Consider the following 20,716-nt stretch of genomic DNA (forward strand, 5'->3'; position numbering starts at 1 on the left):
CGCTAACCTTATATCTACCCCTAACCTTAAATTATGACAAAAAAGCACATTTTTGTTTTCATGAATTTTAACGATATAGCCAATTCTGCCTTTGTGGCTGTGCTATCTTGTGGCTGTGCTATCTCACCAGGAAATTAGTTAGATTTTCCTTGGCCATTAAATATAAACATTCTTACAGTAATAATTCAGCTGAAATCTTACAGCATGTTAGTTGTAAAATTGTGAGAATATGTAGATTATCTAAAACGTGTTAAGCCCTATTTTGCCATTTTTAATTAATAGGTTGTTCATAGCATATGAAATGTGAAAATTAAATCTACTACTTACTATTGTTCATACTATTTACTGTTGAGTGTCACAGTATGAGTCATAAAACGGTTCAATGGTTCCAATTGTTCAATCTGGGATTTTATAACTACTTCATATAAGGTCTGTGTTTCGTGTAGGATTACCCTGGCATGACATTTCGATAACCACGCAAATCTCTCTCTGACAAGGTAACTTTCATCAATAATTAGCATTGCGAATTTTTGAGAGTAAATTGAGGCGAATTAATTGATAAAACTCACATTGTCTGAGAATTACACGGCTATTAAAACGTCATGCCAAGGTAAACCTACACCAAACACAATTAATTATACTTTTTTATTTATTCATAATGTGAAAAATGAATGGCAGGAAAACCATTGGAACCATTTCTGTGTTTTTATCGGTATTATGACACGTGAACTGTGGCGGATTATAGAAGTGCATACTACTGCAAAAATGCATAAAATCACAAATAATGAATACCTAATAAAATAAGCACAAAATCTGAGCCTTCTAACAGTATAAGGCATTACTAGTTACTGTTCATGGCCTTCATGATGATATGTTTTACAAGGCCATGCACTTAACATTAACATTCAACAGGTTCAAATTATGCAGAATGAGGATGAAATACTGGTGTAGTAAAATTGGCTAACGAATTGTCAAAAACATGGTTTTATATGGCACTGCAGAAATTACAAGTGTCACCCGTTCTTGCATATGACATTTTTTTATGAGAAAAGTACTGTTCTGACATTTTAAACATTGTGTATGATACAAAACCTAGAGATAGAGAGAAAGAGCTACACAGTAAGAAGTTCAGTCTAAGATTGTATTGTGTATAATGAATGTTATGAACAAACCTGTCGGCCGCGATACGGACCTAGTAGTGTGTGGGCGGAAATCCATTTGAATTGAATCACTTTTTGACAGCATCACTTTTTATTAAGCAAAATGCTTCATACAATGTTTGTCCATTTAAGAAGTGGTCAGAAAGGGACATTTTGGACCTGAATGCCAAAACCTTCAAAAGATAAAGGTGCTCAAAGTTGACCCATTTTGCATACCCCACCATACCACTGACTGAAAAAGATAAACAGTTGAGTTTGATATCATTTAAAAGCGAACAAAACAGGGTTGTCAAACTATTTTAGAATTTCTTAAAAACAAAATAAAGAAATACATTTGAACCTTTAACGTCAATTTTGGAAAAAAATTGAACTCCGATTTATTTGTAATTAGGTAAGGTACATCCAGAACCACAACACCCACAGTCATCTCGGTTTCTGTCTGCAGTCCTGATGTATCTGCAGTGACTTTCAGAGTCAACGTGTTTGTAGTCCATAAAATGCCATGTTTGTAGTCCGTTCCTCTCTAAGAAGGTGTGAATGAGTTCTCCTGTTTGTCATTGATAGAATACCATATTCATAGTCAATGAAAAATGTTTTTAGTTCATAATATGGTGCGTGGTGTTGTAAACCATGATATGCTGCCATGTTTGTAGTCCATTCCCCTCTCAAAGGAAGATGTGGAAGATCAGTGACTTGAGGCTTCTACTGTTGGGAATGTTCTGGACGGAGTACTTGATGGCTTTGTAGAACCTAGGACACGTTCCCAGGTGAGAGAGTGGCGAACGTCGCACTGTCCGGCGGTTGTTATGCATTCTCCAGAACCCGATGGAGTAACGGGATAACACCTCGATGCTGACGGTGTGTTGCCCGGGCGACCACTGGGTCAGTCTGACGACTGTAACCATGGAGCCAAAGCCGCAGGAGTGACAAGTCACGCCACGAAACACAGACTCCTCGGGGCATAGCGACACGCCTCTCTCCCACGATATACCTCCATCCTCCCCCCCCTCTCCCATGTCACCTAGGTTACACAGGGCCACAAGACACACACCCTCCAGAGGCTGGTTGCTTTTAAAACCCAGCAGGATTCCGACCAGCCTAGGGACCGCCCCCAAACGCAACAACTGCTCCTGTTGACACCCTGAGAGAGAGAGAGATATGTGTAAGAAAGGGTAGGTTAAGGGCTTAGACTTGAAGCGTTAGAGATAAGGCTGTGGTCGAGGGTTAGGGGTCAGTGGTTAGCGATGACTCACGGCTCTCGTAGCAGATACGAGCGATAGCGCGGCCAGCGTGTATCAGCAGCTCCTGATCCCTGGAGAGCAGCACAGACAGCAGAGCAGATGACACCCCTGTCTCACCACACCTCTCCCTGATCACCGCTGATGGAGAAAGAAGCAGTGAATGACAACCATGAGAGGCAGAGCGAGAGAGAGGCAGAAAGAGGCAGAGAGAGGCAGAGAGAGAGAGAGACAGAGAGAGAGAGAGAGAGAGAGAGAGAGGCAAAGAAAGAGAGAGAGAGGCAGGGAGAGAGAGAGGCAGAGAGAGAGAGAGGCAGAGCGAGAGAGGCAGAGAGAGAGACTTACTTTCTCTGGCCAGTTCTGACACCAGTTTAGCAGTCATTAAAGTAAGCGGTCCTCTCCTCCTAAGGGCTTGAGCCAGAGTAGGTAATACACCACTCACTGCCACCTGTTCCGCAGCCCCACGCTCTACACACCACACACACAAACAGAGATTAAATGCACAGCATCATATTAACAAGCGCAATATACACTCTTTACTGTATTCTCCCTCCATTTACCTGCAAGCCATCCAGGCATGCATGTGAATACTGTGTGTACGTGACTGTGTGAATACCTTGTGTGCCATGTAAACTCAGGCATGCCAGGATTACCCTGGCATGACATTTCGATAACCACGCAAATCTCTCTCTGACAAGGTAACTTTCATCAATAATTAGCATTGCGAATTTTTGAGAGTAAATTGAGGCGAATTAATTGATAAAACTCACATTGTCTGAGAATTACACGGCTATTAAAACGTCATGCCAAGGTTAACCTACACCAAACACAATTAATTATACTTTTTTATTTATTCATAATGTGAAAAATGAATGGCAGGAAAACCATTGGAACCATTTCTGTGTTTTTAATCGGTATTATGACACGTGAACTGTGGCGGATTATAGAAGTGCATACTACTGCAAAAATGCATAAAATCACAAATAATGAATACCTAATAAAAAAAGCACAAAATCTGAGCCTTCTAACAGCATAAGGCATTACTGGTTACTGTTCATGGCCTTCATGATGATATGTTTTACAAGGCCATCCACTTAACATTAACATTCAACAGGTTCAAATTATGCAGAATGAGGATGAAATACTGGTGTAGTAAAATTGGCTAACGAATTGTCAAAAACATGGTTTTATATGGCACTGCAGAAATTACAAGTGTCACCCGTTCTTGCATATGACATTTTTTTATGAGAAAAGTACTGTTCTGACATTTTAAACATTGTGTATGATACAAAACCTAGAGATAGAGAGAAAGAGCTACACAGTAAGAAGTTCAGTCTAAGATTGTATTGTGTATAATGAATGTTATGAACAAACCTGTCGGCCGCGATACGGACCTAGTAGTGTGTGGGGGGAAATCCATTTGAATTTAATCACTTTTTGACAGCATCACTTTTGATTAAGCAAAATGTTTCATACAATGTTTGTCCATTTAAGAAGTGGTCAGAAAGGGACATTTTGGACCTGAATGCCAAAACCTTCAAAAGATAAAGGTGCTCAAAGTTGACCCATTTTGCATACCCCACCATACCATGATACATGTCTTCATCACTGACTGAAAAAGATAAACAGTTGAGTTTGATATCATTTAAAAGCGAACAAAACAGGGTTGTCAAACTATTTTAGAATTTCTTAAAAACAAAATAAAGAAATACATTTGAACCTTTAACGTCAATTTGAAAAAAAATTGAACTCCGATTTATTTCTAATTAGGTAAGGTACATCCAGAACCACAACACCCACAGTCATCTCGGTTTCTGTCTGCAGTCCTGATGTATCTGCAGTGACTTTCAGAGTCAACGTGTTTGTAGTCCATAAAATGCCATGTTTGTAGTCCGTTCCTCTCTAAGAAGGTGTGAATGAGTTCTCCTGTTTGTCATTGATAGAATACCATATTCATAGTCAATGAAAAATGTTTTTAGTTCATAATATGGTGCGTTAATTGTAAACCATGATATGCTGTGTGAATACCTTGTGTGCCATGTAAACTCAGCAAAAAAAGAAACGTCCCTTTTTCAGGACCCTGTCTTTCAAAGATAATTTATACAAATCCAAATAAATTCACAGATCTTCATTGTAAAGGGTTTAAACATTGTTTCCCAAGCTTGTTCAATGAACCATAAACAATTAATGAACATGCACCTGTGGAACGGTCAGGAGATGCACTGCAGTACTTAATGCAGCTGGTGGCCACACCAGATACTGACTGTTACTTTTGATTTTGACCCCCCCTTTGTTCAGGGACACATTATTCCATTTCTGTTAGTCACATGTCGGTGGAACATGTTCAGTTTATGTCTCAGTTGTTGAATCTTGTTAAGTTCATACAAATATTTACACATGTTAAGTTTACTGAAAAAAACGCAGTTGACAGTGAGAGGACGTTTCTTTTTTTGCTGAGTTTATGTACATTGTGTATGGTTTGTTTACGCGTGTGTGAGTTTAATCCAGGCAGGTTAATCAACCCTGTGACCTTTTCGCCTCTCTCTCCTGTTTCGTCTCTCTTTCTCCCTCCCTCCCTCTCTCTCTCTCTCTCAGACACAAATGGCTTAGCGACTGTTTGTCCAATTGGTCACGCATCCAACTCTCCCGCTCTCAACCCCTTCCTTCCTTCTCTCCCTTGTTCCTCACTTGTTACCACAAATTTCTCTTCTTAAAATGTGATTTTAAACCTAACCTTAACCCTAAACTGAAAAACACACTGCTAACCCTAACCTAAAATAAGACCAAAAAGCTCATTTTGGTGTTCATGAATTTCTACGATATTTTGACTTTGTGGCTGTGGTAACTAATGGAAACCCTCCCTCCCATCCTGTTTAACAAAGGCTTGGCTACTGTACATAATATACTTTTGGAGAATAGACAAAATCAAAGTTCTCCCTTGAAGGAAAGGCCACGTTTTTGTGTAATTTTTGGTTTTGTTGGCAGGTAGTGTCCTCTTTGCTGTGGTCAGAAGTGTGTGTGTGTGTGTGTGTGTGTGTGTGTGTGTGTGTGTGTGTGTGTGTGTGTGTGTGTGTGACTCACGTTTTTCCTGTATGACAGTAAGTACTGTTTCCAGGTGAGGTCGGAGTGCATCCTCGATGAGATCAGTGCTGACCACAATGGCATCTAATGCATTAGTGAGAGGGTCTGAGAGGGTGAGAGAGAGAGATGATTGAATATGAATACTTCCTGTACCAGTTCGCTTGTTACGATCTCCCTATAACCATATTACAGCATTGGTTAATACGTTTGGCTATGGGCTGGGAGACCTGGGGTCAAGACCCTTCAATATGAACCCTGGTACAGTAAAATGATGGTGAGCTCTGGCATCGTTTTCATCCCACTTCAAGTACTGATTTGAAATGAATAACATTGTACCACATATACATGACAGCGCTATAGACACCACAAGCAGACGTGAGTCGGACTCATGGCCTGGTGATGAGGTACCCCTGCCCCCGACTTCAAAATCAGTTTCACCTTCAGCCCAGGAGGGAATTACCTCTTGGTTTAACGGTCAAGACGTTGGTTTCTCCCATTGGAGACCCGGGTTCAGTTCCCCGCCTGTGACACATACAACACGTACCCTACTGAGTAGTGTAAACATAAGTGACCATGTCAGTCTATACTTAAGCAATAAGGCACGAGGGTTGTGGCATATGGCCATTATACCACGGCTAAGGGCTGTATCAAGGCACTCCGCTTTTCGTTGTGCAAAAGAACAGCTCTTAGCCGTGGTATATTGGCCATATACCACAAACCCCCGAGCTGTCACTGGTTACCAACGTAATTTAGCAGTAAAAAATAAACCTTTAGTCATACCCCAGGGCTCGAACCACCCAGTTTATAATGTACTGATAAAGAAGTGTAAGGTCCATAGCAACAGCAGCTGTATCAGGTCACATAGTATCTCCTCTCCCGTGGCACGCTGCACACACTGGCGCCATGCTACTGTTCATAACAAATGAAGCGATATCCGTGGTGTAATGCTCAGTGCTCAATAGTATGTTTAAGTAGGTGTGTGGCTCAGTCCAACACAGCGTAGTGTCCATCTTCACACACCAAACTTAAAAAGAAAATGCAATTCTACTCTACAATCGCGCATACCAACACTAATCACTCACCTTTGGGTACCACTGGCAGTAGTCGACCGGAGTCACTGGTCGGCCGCAGTCTATCCATGTCTGTGTTGTGGGTGTGTATGCGTGTCAGTATAGACTCCCATCCGGCCTTTTTGTTGCAGTCGTTTCTCAAATCTTCTGTCAGCCAAACAATGTTCTCTGCACTTCACCTCTCCTCCTTTCCCCTTTTCTTATCCGTATCTCTTCGCCAGCTTTCTGGAACATCTGTCTGTTGCTGTTTCAGACACCGTCTTCTCCTTTCTTTCTACCTCGTCCCTCTTCCTCACTGTCCCTTTCTCTATGATAAGCTCAGCAAGCTACGAATCCATTTATTTCCTTCTTGCTTTTAATGTTACATATTCCGTACTCCCGCTCTTTCAGGCGTGTTTCTTTCTCTCCTACTCTTACTCCTGTGCTCTCCCTCCCTCCCTCCCTCCTCTACACTAATACAGAGTAAATCCTAATTCCCTGCAAAGCTGCTCTCCCTCGGTCACTCCCTCCCTTTCACCCGCTGTGTTGGCAGGTAGTACAGTACCACAGTAAACATATCCTTACAACCTAAAGTCAAACAGGGACATGGTTCCAATCGTTTTTCTACCCTTAATTCTTCTATGGGATTTTAGAAACACTTACAATTCCTTTTCTCAATATATTTGCCTGTATTTACCCTCATCAAATGAAATGCTGATTAGCTGCTAATGTGGCTTTCATAAAGAACTACAAATGCCATGATGATCTGGACGAGGCTGCCAAATCGAGGCAAAATGAAACATCTCTGGATTAACTATCTAAAGTTAGCTAAATGTTGTAATGAATAAATTGGCAACATTTCTTTAAATTGACAATTCTGAACTGTCTTGTGCAAGTTCTAAATTGACACAATACCTGTTAGCAAAGGTGTCAGCTAGAGAAGAGGTGCAGGACTTGGCAGGGATTTATGGTCTTGCATTATGTCCACTTTGATGTTAATTAGCAATTTTGAATCAGAGCCGAATACATTGAATAAAGTCAACCTTGTCCAAAAGAGATTTACATGGTTATCAAAACGCCATGCCAGGGTAAGCCTACATGAAACACAGCCCTTATTTTAGGCGTTTCTAAAATCCCCTTTGGGAACAATGAATGGTGGAAAAAGGATTGGAACCATTTCCCTGTTTGACCGCCAGTTGTATGGGGCTTGATAGGCCCTTGGCTTGGTTGACTCGACCGATTTACATTTGGCTGACTGAGCAAGGTGTTTCGCTAATCCTTGTAGTGAGGATTTCTTACTGCGTAGTTCTTTAGAATGCAGGACGATTTGTAGATCAGTGGTTCTGCACAGCATCTTGCTCAAACAATTTTAAAGTAGTACATTTCCTTATTTGTGTTTTGAAAAAAAGCTTAAGGCTAATAATGCTCTGATCATTGTCTGATCGCTCCCAACCCATAGGAATGCCCACCCAGTTTACTTTAAAATTGTGGAAGCCCTCTACAGGTGAATAACTCCCCTACTGCAAGCTGTGAGAACAGCAGGAAAGAGTGATCTATGATCCTGCCTGTCCAGATGGGAGGAAGGTTTATCTCATGCGTTAAATACTTTAAGATTTCTGCAGCATCTGTTTATCTAACTTGAGGTTTAGCCTTTATAGTCCAATGAGTGTGTGTTTGATACAGCCAGAGGCTGACTGTTAGTAATTAATCAATGAGTGACAGGAATATTAGGGTTTTATGGTTACTGTCTGGTTGTCTTTAGTTTATTGATATTAAACATAAAACATTTTCTTTAGATGTACATGTTTTTTTTAGATGTAGTGAAAAAGCAATTAACCCTCCCAATTTTACTTTTGCTGTTCTAAAATGGATGTACAGCCTTCGACGGCTATGATTGAAGCTTAGGCTCGCAGGCAGTTTTTGGCCTTGCATGCTGTTGGATTTGTTGATTTTAAATGTGTAATAAACCCAACCTTTCTAACCATCAATAGGATAATCTAGCTAATTAGATAGGCATGTCAGTCTGTTAGCGCTTCATCAAACGCAGAACCAGATTGCCACTGTGTCTTAGTTTCAATCTCAGACCTGTTGTTACGCACAATAACCTGTTGATGGTTGGAATTAAACACACGCTAAATCGGACATAGGAAACTCTGAAATTTGGTTGAACGCGGCACGTGTATAACTACAATCGAGTGGGACATTACTGAGTTTCCTAGTTCGGACTAGCACGTGAACGAGGCAAGTCAGAGACATGTTCAAGTCTTCTGTGCAAGCAACATTTTATTTATAATTGTAAACAAAACAGAAGTAACCAAGAGCTAAAAAGTATAAAGACATGTCTATGTGAAACATTTACCAAACCACGTCAATTTACAGAGTAGAAAGTCTGCACTAGGCTACACATATATTTTCTGCCTCAATGGCAATGTCCATGCTAAAACGGGTTATATCCATCTAGTCCACCACCTATCTCTACATGTGAGGCAGAGCTCCTCGCTCCCTAAAATCTCTCTGAATGTACTAAAACACCCAACCGCCAAAACAGTGAGATAGAGACATCAACTAGCTTCAGCAACTCTATAGAAAAGTATTCTCAAACTCCACTGCATGTGCAGGATTTTGGTCCATCCCTGCTCTAACACCCCTGATTCTACTAATTGTCTGTTCATCAAGACCTTGATTATCTGAATCAGGTGTTAGCAGTAGCTCTTCAGGACCAGAGTCAGAGAACCCTGATCTAGGCTTGGCTCTCTCTACACAAAGGAATCACCATGCTTTGGAAAATTACAACTTTAATATAAAGTTGTCCCAATAGTCAATGTAAATATATTACAGTAATTTACAATTTAGTCAATGTGTTCCAAGGCACTTAAACTCTTTTGCCTCTTATATCCTTCTTCCATTTCTGTCCTCACATCACTGAGTGCTAAGTCCACTTCCCAAATCAAAACTTGGCCCCTACCCCCTAGGTATAATAATGGCACCGGAGGGGATGGCTGCCGTTTTACAGGCTCCTAACCAATTGTGCTATTTTTGTGTGTTATTTTCACATTGTTTGTAACTTATTTTGTACATAATGTTGCTGCTACCGTCTCTTATGACCGAAAAGAGCTTCTGGACATCAGAAATGCGATTACTCACCTCGAACTGGACAAAGATATTTTCTTTAATGAGTCCGACGCGAAGGATATACTGCTTCTCCGAGACCAGGCCCAAATCCATGTCATTCGCATGAAGAAAATAATGAAATACAGGGGGCGGAGATCGGTTCTATTGGCCAACGTGCAATCACTGAAAAATAAACTGGATGATCTCCGTTCGAGACTGTCCTACCAACGGGACATTAAAAACTAAATATCTTATGTTTCACTGAGTCGTTGCTGAACGACGACACGGATAATATACATTTGGCTGGGTTTTCCGTGCATCGGCAGGACAGAACAGCTACGTCTGGTAATACGAGGGGTGGGGGTCTGTGTCTATTTGTCAATAACAGCTGGTGTGCGATGTCTAGGTATTGCTTGCCTGAGGTAGAGTACCTCATGAGAAGCTGTAGACCATACTATTTACCAAGAGAGTTTATCTATATTTTTCGTAGCAGTCCATTTACCAACACAAACCGATGCTGGCACTAAGACTGCACTCAACGAGCTGTATAAGGTCTAAGCAAACAAGAAAATGCTCATCCAGAAGAGGCTTCCTAGTGGCCAGAGACTTTAATGCAGGCACGTTTTAAACCGTTTAACCTCATTTTACCTCACCTAATTTCTACCAGCATGTCACATGTGCAACCAGTGGGAAAAAAATATTCTTGACCACCTTTACTCCACACACAGAGATGCATACAAAGCTCGCCCTCAATTTGGCAAATCTCACCATAATTCTATCCTACTGATTCCTGCCTACAAGCAAAAACTAAAGCAGGAATTACCAGTGACTCGATCAATACGGAAGTGGTCAGATGACGCGGACGCATGTGAAAAATGAATGGCGGGAAAACCATTGGAACCATTTCTGTGTTTTTATCGGTATTATGACACGTGAACTGTGGCGGATTATAGCAGTGCATACTACTGCAAAAATGCATAAAATCACAAATAATCAATACCTAATAAAAATAAGCACAAAATCTGAGCCTTCTAACAGTATAAGGCATTACTAGTTACTGTTCATGGCCTTCATGATGATATGTTTTACAAGGTCATGCACTTAACATTAACATTCAACAGGTTCAAATTATGCAGAATGAGGATGAAATACTGGTGTAGTAAAATTTGCTAACGAATTGTCAAAAACATGGTTTTATATGGCACTGCAGAAATTACAAGTGTCACCCGTTCTTGCATATGACATTTTTTTATGAGAAAAGTACTGTTCTGACATTTTAAACATTGTGTATGATACAAAACCTAGAGATAGAGAGAAAGAGCTACACAGTAAGAAGTTCAGTCTAAGATTGTATTGTGTATAATGAATGTTATGAACAAACCTGTCGGCCGCGATACGGACCTAGTAGTGTGTGGGCGGAAATCCATTTGAATTGAATCACTTTTTGACAGCATCACTTTTTATTAAGCAAAATGCTTCATACAATGTTTGTCCATTTAAGAAGTGGTCAGAAAGGGACATTTTGGACCTGAATGCCAAAACCTTCAAAAGATAAAGGTGCTCAAAGTTGACCCATTTTGCATACCCCACCATACCATGATACATGTCTTCATCACTGACTGAAAAAGATAAACAGTTAAGTTTGATATCATTTAAAAGCGAACAAAACAGGGTTGTCAAACTATTTTAGAATTTCTTAAAAACAAAATAAAGAAATACATTTGAACCTTTAACGTCAATTTTGGAAAAAAATTGAACTCCGATTTATTTCTAATTAGGTAAGGTACATCCAGAACCACAACACCCACAGTCATCTCGGTTTCTGTCTGCAGTCCTGATGTATCTGCAGTGACTTTCAGAGTCAACGTGTTTGTAGTCCATAAAATGCCATGTTTGTAGTCCGTTCCTCTCTAAGAAGGTGTGAATGAGTTCTCCTGTTTGTCATTGATAGAATACCATATTCATAGTCAATGAAAAATGTTTTTAGTTCATAATATGGTGCGTTGTTTGTAAACCATGATATGCTGCCATGTTTGTAGTCCATAATATGCTGCCATGTTTGTAGTCCATTCCCCTCTCAAAGGAAGATGTGGAAGATCAGTGACTTGAGGCTTCTACTGTTGGGAATGTTCTGGACGGAGTACTTGATGGCTTTGTAGAACCTAGGACACGTTCCCAGGTGAGAGAGTGGCGAACGTCGCACTGTCCGGTGGTTGTTATGCATTGTCCAGAACCCGATGGAGTAACGGGATAACACCTCGATGCTGACGGTGTGTTGCCCGGGCGACCACTGGGTCAGTCTGACGACTGTAACCATGGAGCCAAAGCCGCAGGAGTGACAAGTCACGCCACGAAACACAGACTCCTCGGGGCATAGCGACACGCCTCTCTCCCACGATATACCTCCATCCTCCCCCCCCTCTCCCATGTCACCTAGGTTACACAGGGCCACAAGACACACACCCTCCAGAGGCTGGTTGCTTTTAAAACCCAGCAGGATTCCGACCAGCCTAGGGACCGCCCCCAAACGCAACAACTGCTCCTGTTGACACCCTGAGAGAGAGAGAGATATGTGTAAGAAAGGGTAGGTTAAGGGCTTAGACTTGAAGCGTTAGAGATAAGGCTGTGGTAGAGGGTTAGGGGTCAGTGGTTAGCGATGACTCACGGCTCTCGTAGCAGATACGAGCGATAGCGCGGCCAGCGTGTATCAGTAGCTCCTGATCCCTGGAGAGCAGCACAGACAGCAGAGCAGATGACACCCCTGTCTCACCACACCTCTCCCTGATCACCGCTGATGGAGAAAGAAGCAGTGAATGACAACCATGAGAGGCAGAGCGAGAGAGAGGCAGAAAGAGGCAGAGAGAGAGAGGCAGAGAGAGGCAGAGAGAGAGAGAGACAGAGAGAGAGAGACAGAGAGAGAGAGGCAAAGAAAGAGAGCGAGAGGCAGGGAGAGAGAGAGGCAGAGCGAGAGAGGCAGAGAGAGGAAGAGAGAGAGGCAGAGAGAGAGAGAGAGAGAGAGAGAGAGAGAGAGACAGAGAGAGAGAGAGGCAAAGAAAGAGAGAGAGAGGCAGGGAGAGAGAGAGGCAGAGAGAGAGAGAGGCAGAGCGAGAGAGGCAGAGAGAGAGACTTACTTTCTCTGGCCAGTTCTGACACCAGTTTAGCAGTCATTAAAGTAAGCGGTCCTCTCCTCCTAAGGGCTTGAGCCAGAGTAGGTAATACACCACTCACTGCCACCTGTTCCGCAGCCCCACGCTCTACACACCACACACACACAAACAGAGATTAAATGCACAGCATCATATTAACAAGCGCAATATACACTCTTTACTGTATTCTCCCTCCATTTACCTGCAAGCCATCCAGGCATGCATGTGAATACTGTGTGTACGTGACTGTGTGAATACCTTGTGTGCCATGTAAACTCAGGCATGCCAGGATTACCCTGGCATGACATTTCGATAACCACGCAAATCTCTCTCTGACAAGGTAACTTTCATCAATAATTAGCATTGCGAATTTTTGAGAGTAAATTGAGGCGAATTAATTGATAAAACTCACATTGTCTGAGAATTACACGGCTATTAAAACGTCATGCCAAGGTTAACCTACACCAAACACAATTAATTATACTTTTTTATTTATTCATAATGTGAAAAATGAATGGCAGGAAAACCATTGGAACCATTTCTGTGTTTTTATCGGTATTATGACACGTGAACTGTGGCGGATTATAGAAGTGCATACTACTGCAAAAATGCATAAAATCACAAATAATGAATACCTAATAAAAAAAGCACAAAATCTGAGCCTTCTAACAGTATAAGGCATTACTAGTTACTGTTCATGGCCTTCATGATGATATGTTTTACAAGGCCATGCACTTAACATTAACATTCAACAGGTTCAAATTATGCAGAATGAGGATGAAATACTGGTGTAGTAAAATTGGCTAACGAATTGTCAAAAACATGGTTTTATATGGCACTGCAGAAATTACAAGTGTCACCCGTTCTTGCATATGACATTTTTTTATGAGAAAAGTACTGTTCTGACATTTTAAACATTGTGTATGATACAAAACCTAGAGATAGAGAGAAAGAGCTACACAGTAAGAAGTTCAGTCTAAGATTGTATTGTGTATAATGAATGTTATGAACAAACCTGTCGGCCGCGATACGGACCTAGTAGTGTGTGGGGGGAAATCCATTTGAATTTAATCACTTTTTGACAGCATCACTTTTGATTAAGCAAAATGTTTCATACAATGTTTGTCCATTTAAGAAGTGGTCAGAAAGGGACATTTTGGACCTGAATGCCAAAACCTTCAAAAGATAAAGGTGCTCAAAGTTGACCCATTTTGCATACCCCACCATACCATGATACATGTCTTCATCACTGACTGAAAAAGATAAACAGTTGAGTTTGATATCATTTAAAAGCGAACAAAACAGGGTTGTCAAACTATTTTAGAATTTCTTAAAAACAAAATAAAGAAATACATTTGAACCTTTAACGTCAATTTTGGAAAAAAATTGAACTCCGATTTATTTCTAATTAGGTAAGGTACATCCAGAACCACAACACCCACAGTCATCTCGGTTTCTGTCTGCAGTCCTGATGTATCTGCAGTGACTTTCAGAGTCAACGTGTTTGTAGTCCATAAAATGCCATGTTTGTAGTCCGTTCCTCTCTAAGAAGGTGTGAATGAGTTCTCCTGTTTGTCATTGATAGAATACCATATTCATAGTCAATGAAAAATGTTTTTAGTTCATAATATGGTGCGTTAATTGTAAACCATGATATGCTGTGTGAATACCTTGTGTGCCATGTAAACTCAGCAAAAAAAGAAACGTCCCTTTTTCAGGACCCTGTCTTTCAAAGATAATTTATACAAATCCAAATAAATTCACAGATCTTCATTGTAAAGGGTTTAAACATTGTTTCCCAAGCTTGTTCAATGAACCATAAACAATTAATGAACATGCACCTGTGGAACGGTCAGGAGATGCACTGCAGTACTTAATGCAGCTGGTGGCCACACCAGATACTGACTGTTACTTTTGATTTTGACCCCCCCTTTGTTCAGGGACACATTATTCCATTTCTGTTAGTCACATGTCGGTGGAACATGTTCAGTTTATGTCTCAGTTGTTGAATCTTGTTAAGTTCATACAAATATTTACACATGTTAAGTTTACTGAAAAAAACGCAGTTGACAGTGAGAGGACGTTTCTTTTTTTGCTGAGTTTATGTACATTGTGTATGGTTTGTTTACGCGTGTGTGAGTTTAATCCAGGCAGGTTAATCAACCCTGTGACCTTTTCGCCTCTCTCTCCCGTTTCGTCTCTCTTTCTCCCTCCCTCCGTCTCTCTCTCTCTCTCAGACACAAATGGCTTAGCGGCTGTTTGTCCAATTGGTCACGCATCCAACTCTCCCGCTCTCAACCCCTTCCTTCCTTCTCTCCCTTGTTCCTCACTTGTTACCACAAATTTCTCTTCTTAAAATGTGATTTTAAACCTAACCTTAACCCTAAACTGAAAAACACACTGCTAACCCTAACCTAAAATAAGACCAAAAAGCTCATTTTGGTGTTCATGAATTTCTACGATATTTTGACTTTGTGGCTGTGGTAACTAATGGAAACCCTCCCTCCCATCCTGTTTAACAAAGGCTTGGCTACTGTACATAATATACTTTTGGAGAATAGACAAAATCAAAGTTCTCCCTTGAAGGAAAGGCCACGTTTTTGTGTAATTTTTGGTTTTGTTGGCAGGTAGTGTCCTCTTTGCTGTGGTCAGAAGTGTGTGTGTGTGTGTGTGTGACTCACGTTTTTCCTGTATGACAGTAAGTACTGTTTCCAGGTGAGGTCGGAGTGCATCCTCGATGAGATCAGTGCTGACCACAATGGCATCTAATGCATTAGTGAGAGGGTCTGAGAGGGTGAGAGAGAGAGATGATTGAATATGAATACTTCCTGTACCAGTTCGCTTGTTACGATCTCCCTATAACCATATTACAGCATTGGTTAATACGTTTGGCTATGGGCTGGGAGACCTGGGGTCAAGACCCTTCAATATGAACCCTGGTACAGTAAAATGATGGTGAGCTCTGGCATCGTTTTCATCCCACTTCAAGTACTGATTTGAAATGAATAACATTGTACCACATATACATGACAGCGCTATAGACACCACAAGCAAACGTAGCAGACGTGAGTCGGACTCATGGCCTGGTGATGAGGTACCCCTGCCCCCGACTTCAAAATCAGTTTCACCTTCAGCCCAGGAGGGAATTACCTCTTGGTTTAACGGTCAAGACGTTGGTTTCTCCCATTGGAGACCCGGGTTCAGTTCCCCGCCTGTGACACATACAACACGTACCCTACTGAGTAGTGTAAACATAAGTGACCATGTCAGTCTATACTTAAGCAATAAGGCACGAGGGTTGTGGCATATGGCCATTATACCACGGCTAAGGGCTGTATCAAGGCACTCCGCTTTTCGTTGTGCAAAAGAACAGCTCTTAGCCGTGGTATATTGGCCATATACCACAAACCCCCGAGCTGTCACTGGTTACCAACGTAATTTAGCAGTAAAAAATAAACCTTTAGTCATACCCCAGGGCTCGAACCACCCAGTTTATAATGTACTGATAAAGAAGTGTAAGGTCCATAGCAACAGCAGCTGTATCAGGTCACATAGTATCTCCTCTCCCGTGGCACGCTGCACACACTGGCGCCATGCTACTGTTCATAACAAATGAAGCGATATCCGTGGTGTAATGCTCAGTGCTCAATAGTATGTTTAAGTAGGTGTGTGGCTCAGTCCAACACAGCGTAGTGTCCATCTTCACACACCAAACTTAAAAAGAAAATGCAATTCTACTCTACAATCGCGCATACCAACACTAATCACTCACCTTTGGGTACCACTGGCAGTAGTCGACCGGAGTCACTGGTCGGCCGCAGTCTATCCATGTCTGTGTTGTGGGTGTGTATGCGTGTCAGTATAGACTCCCATCCGGCCTTTTTGTTGCAGTCGTTTCTCAAATCTTCTGTCAGCCAAACAATGTTCTCTGCACTTCACCTCTCCTCCTTTCCCCTTTTCTTATCCGTATCTCTTCGCCAGCTTTCTGGAACATCTGTCTGTTGCTGTTTCAGACACCGTCTTCTCCTTTCTTTCTACCTCGTCCCTCTTCCTCACTGTCCCTTTCTCTATGATAAGCTCAGCAAGCTACGAATCCATTTATTTCCTTCTTGCTTTTAATGTTACATATTCCGTACTCCCGCTCTTTCAGGCGTGTTTCTTTCTCTCCTACTCTTACTCCTGTGCTCTCCCTCCCTCCCTCCCTCCTCTACACTAATACAGAGTAAATCCTAATTCCCTGCAAAGCTGCTCTCCCTCGGTCACTCCCTCCCTTTCACCCGCTGTGTTGGCAGGTAGTACAGTACCACAGTAAACATATCCTTACAACCTAAAGTCAAACAGGGACATGGTTCCAATCGTTTTTCTACCCTTAATTCTTCTATGGGATTTTAGAAACACTTACAATTCCTTTTCTCAATATATTTGCCTGTATTTACCCTCATCAAATGAAATGCTGATTAGCTGCTAATGTGGCTTTCATAAAGAACTACAAATGCCATGATGATCTGGACGAGGCTGCCAAATCGAGGCAAAATGAAACATCTCTGGATTAACTATCTAAAGTTAGCTAAATGTTGTAATGAATAAATTGGCAACATTTCTTTAAATTGACAATTCTGAACTGTCTTGTGCAAGTTCTAAATTGACACAATACCTGTTAGCAAAGGTGTCAGCTAGAGAAGAGGTGCAGGACTTGGCAGGGATTTATGGTCTTGCATTATGTCCACTTTGATGTTAATTAGCAATTTTGAATCAGAGCCGAATACATTGAATAAAGTCAACCTTGTCCAAAAGAGATTTACATGGTTATCAAAACGCCATGCCAGGGTAAGCCTACATGAAACACAGCCCTTATTTTAGGCGTTTCTAAAATCCCCTTTGGGAACAATGAATGGTGGAAAAAGGATTGGAACCATTTCCCTGTTTGACCGCCAGTTGTATGGGGCTTGATAGGCCCTTGGCTTGGTTGACTCGACCGATTTACATTTGGCTGACTGAGCAAGGTGTTTCGCTAATCCTTGTAGTGAGGATTTCTTACTGCGTAGTTCTTTAGAATGCAGGACGATTTGTAGATCAGTGGTTCTGCACAGCATCTTGCTCAAACAATTTTAAAGTAGTACATTTCCTTATTTGTGTTTTGAAAAAAAGCTTAAGGCTAATAATGCTCTGATCATTGTCTGATCGCTCCCAACCCATAGGAATGCCCACCCAGTTTACTTTAAAATTGTGGAAGCCCTCTACAGGTGAATAACTCCCCTACTGCAAGCTGTGAGAACAGCAGGAAAGAGTGATCTATGATCCTGCCTGTCCAGATGGGAGGAAGGTTTATCTCATGCGTTAAATACTTTAAGATTTCTGCAGCATCTGTTTATCTAACTTGAGGTTTAGCCTTTATAGTCCAATGAGTGTGTGTTTGATACAGCCAGAGGCTGACTGTTAGTAATTAATCAATGAGTGACAGGAATATTAGGGTTTTATGGTTACTGTCTGGTTGTCTTTAGTTTATTGATATTAAACATAAAACATTTTCTTTAGATGTACATGTTTTTTTTAGATGTAGTGAAAAAGCAATTAACCCTCCCAATTTTACTTTTGCTGTTCTAAAATGGATGTACAGCCTTCGACGGCTATGATTGAAGCTTAGGCTCGCAGGCAGTTTTTGGCCTTGCATGCTGTTGGATTTGTTGATTTTAAATGTGTAATAAACCCAACCTTTCTAACCATCAATAGGATAATCTAGCTAATTAGATAGGCATGTCAGTCTGTTAGCGCTTCATCAAACGCAGAACCAGATTGCCACTGTGTCTTAGTTTCAATCTCAGACCTGTTGTTACGCACAATAACCTGTTGATGGTTGGAATTAAACACACGCTAAATCGGACATAGGAAACTCTGAAATTTGGTTGAACGCGGCACGTGTATAACTACAATCGAGTGGGACATTACTGAGTTTCCTAGTTCGGACTAGCACGTGAACGAGGCAAGTCAGAGACATGTTCAAGTCTTCTGTGCAAGCAACATTTTATTTATAATTGTAAACAAAACAGAAGTAACCAAGAGCTAAAAAGTATAACGACATGTCTATGTGAAACATTTACCAAACCACGTCAATTTACAGAGTCTGCACTAGGCTACATATATATTTTCTGCCTCAATGGCAATGTCCATGCTAAAACGGGTTATATCCATCTAGTCCACCACCTATCTCTACATGTGAGGCAGAGCTCCTCGCTCCCTAAAATCTCTCTGAATGTACTAAAACACCCAACCGCCAAAACAGTGAGATAGAGACATCAACTAGCTTCAGCAACTCTATAGAAAAGTATTCTCAAACTCCACTGCATGTGCAGGATTTTGGTCCATCCCTGCTCTAACACCCCTGATTCTACTAATTGTCTGTTCATCAAGACCTTGATTATCTGAATCAGGTGTTAGCAGTAGCTCTTCAGGACCAGAGTCAGAGAACCCTGATCTAGGCTTGGCTCTCTCTACACAAAGGAATCACCATGCTTTGGAAAATTACAACTTTAATATAAAGTTGTCCCAATAGTCAATGTAAATATATTACAGTAATTTACAATTTAGTCAATGTGTTCCAAGGCACTTAAACTCTTTTGCCTCTTATATCCTTCTTCCATTTCTCTGTCCTCACATCACTGAGTGCTAAGTCCACTTCCCAAATCAAAACTTGGCCCCTACCCCCTAGGTATAATAATGGCACCGGAGGGGATGGCTGCCGTTTTACAGGCTCCTAACCAATTGTGCTATTTTTGTGTGTTATTTTCACATTGTTTGTAACTTATTTTGTACATAATGTTGCTGCTACCGTCTCTTATGACCGAAAAGAGCTTCTGGACATCAGAAATGCGATTACTCACCTCGAACTGGACAAAGATATTTTCTTTAATGAGTCCGACGCGAAGGATATACTGCTTCTCCGAGACCAGGCCCAAATCCATGTCATTCGCATGAAGAAAATAATGAAATACAGGGGGCGGAGATCGGTTCTTTTGGCCAACGTGCAATCACTGAAAAATAAACTGGATGATCTCCGTTCGAGACTGTCCTACCAACGGGACATTAAAAACTAAATATCTTATGTTTCACTGAGTCGTTGCTGAACGACGACACGGATAATATACATTTGGCTGGGTTTTCCGTGCATCGGCAGGACAGAACAGCTACGTCTGGTAATACGAGGGGTGGGGGTGTGTGTCTATTTGTCAATAACAGCTGGTGTGCGATGTCTAATATTAAGGAAGTCTGAGGTATTGCTTGCCTGAGGTAGAGTACCTCATGAGAAGCTGTAGACCATACTATTTACCAAGAGAGTTTATCTATATTTTTCGTAGCAGTCCATTTACCAACACAAACCGATGCTGGCACTAAGACTGCACTCAACGAGCTGTATAAGGTCTAAGCAAACAAGAAAATGCTCATCCAGAAGAGGCTTCCTAGTGGCCAGAGACTTTAATGCAGGCACGTTTTAAACCGTTTAACCTCATTTTACCTCACCTAATTTCTACCAGCATGTCACATGTGCAACCAGTGGGAAAAAAATATTCTTGACCACCTTTACTCCACACACAGAGATGCATACAAAGCTCGCCCTCAATTTGGCAAATCTCACCATAATTCTATCCTACTGATTCCTGCCTACAAGCAAAAACTAAAGCAGGAATTACCAGTGACTCGATCAATACGGAAGTGGTCAGATGATGCGGATGCTACGCTACAGGACTGTTTTGCTAGCACAGACTGGAATATGTTCAGGGATTCATCCAATGACATTGAGGACTATACCACCTCAGTGACTGGCTTCATCAATAAGTGCATCGACGACATCGTCTTCACAGTGACCATATGTACATATCCCAACCAGAAGCCATGGATTACAGGCAACATCCGCAACGAGCTAAAGGCTAGAGCTG

The 20,716-nt window shown here is 41.4% G+C and overlaps 2 protein-coding genes across 4 annotated transcripts; both read right to left on the minus strand.

Annotated features, from left to right (window-relative positions):
• Nucleotides 1-693: 693 nt before the first annotated feature.
• On the minus strand, nucleotides 694-8,599 carry LOC123729006 (rap1 GTPase-GDP dissociation stimulator 1). 2 transcript variants are annotated; one of them, XM_082965766.1, is made up of 6 exons: nucleotides 6,562-8,599; nucleotides 5,940-6,001; nucleotides 5,480-5,584; nucleotides 2,744-2,866; nucleotides 2,414-2,539; nucleotides 694-2,301 (listed from the first exon to the last, which is right to left on the minus strand). In XM_082965766.1, the coding sequence occupies exons 2-6, from the start codon at nucleotides 5,974-5,976 to the stop codon at nucleotides 1,826-1,828; spliced, it is 867 nt and encodes a 288-aa protein (XP_082821892.1). In that variant the 5' UTR covers nucleotides 5,977-6,001; nucleotides 6,562-8,599; the 3' UTR covers nucleotides 694-1,825. The 2 variants fall into 2 exon arrangements, with proteins under 2 accessions (XP_082821892.1, XP_082821893.1); XM_082965767.1 differs by lacking the exon at nucleotides 5,940-6,001 and having other exon boundaries at nucleotides 695-2,301; nucleotides 6,562-6,723.
• A 194-nt stretch (nucleotides 8,600-8,793) lies between these two features.
• Nucleotides 8,794-20,645, minus strand: LOC123739223 (rap1 GTPase-GDP dissociation stimulator 1). 2 transcript variants are annotated; one of them, XM_082965764.1, is made up of 6 exons: nucleotides 16,558-20,645; nucleotides 15,936-15,997; nucleotides 15,467-15,571; nucleotides 12,771-12,893; nucleotides 12,305-12,430; nucleotides 8,794-12,192 (listed from the first exon to the last, which is right to left on the minus strand). In XM_082965764.1, exons 2-6 carry the CDS (start codon nucleotides 15,970-15,972, stop codon nucleotides 11,717-11,719), a joined length of 867 nt encoding a protein of 288 aa, XP_082821890.1. In that variant the 5' UTR covers nucleotides 15,973-15,997; nucleotides 16,558-20,645; the 3' UTR covers nucleotides 8,794-11,716. The 2 variants fall into 2 exon arrangements, with proteins under 2 accessions (XP_082821890.1, XP_082821889.1); XM_082965763.1 differs by lacking the exon at nucleotides 15,936-15,997.
• Between the last annotated feature and the right edge of the window lie 71 nt (nucleotides 20,646-20,716).

This window comes from Salmo salar, chromosome 19, assembly GCF_965601325.2.
Source record: "Salmo salar chromosome 19, fSalSal1, whole genome shotgun sequence".
Classification (NCBI taxonomy): domain Eukaryota; kingdom Metazoa; phylum Chordata; class Actinopteri; order Salmoniformes; family Salmonidae; genus Salmo; species Salmo salar.

Excerpts from the sequence above, each read along its gene's own strand:
- LOC123729006 (XM_082965767.1), bottom strand. The coding sequence starts at position 6,619 with ATGGATAGACTGCGGCCGACCAGTGACTCCGGTCGACTACTGCCAGTG. Across the intron at positions 5,585-6,561 it reads ACTGCCAGTGGTACCCAAAG|ACCCTCTCACTAATGCATTA; the intron begins GTGAGTGATTAG and ends TCACCCTCTCAG. Across the intron at positions 2,302-2,413 it reads TCGTATCTGCTACGAGAGCC|GGTGTCAACAGGAGCAGTTG; the intron begins GTGAGTCATCGC and ends TCTCTCTCTCAG.
- LOC123739223 (XM_082965763.1), bottom strand. The coding sequence starts at position 16,615 with ATGGATAGACTGCGGCCGACCAGTGACTCCGGTCGACTACTGCCAGTG. Across the intron at positions 12,431-12,770 it reads GTCAGAACTGGCCAGAGAAA|CGGTGATCAGGGAGAGGTGT; the intron begins GTAAGTCTCTCT and ends TTTCTCCATCAG. Across the intron at positions 12,193-12,304 it reads TCGTATCTGCTACGAGAGCC|GGTGTCAACAGGAGCAGTTG; the intron begins GTGAGTCATCGC and ends TCTCTCTCTCAG.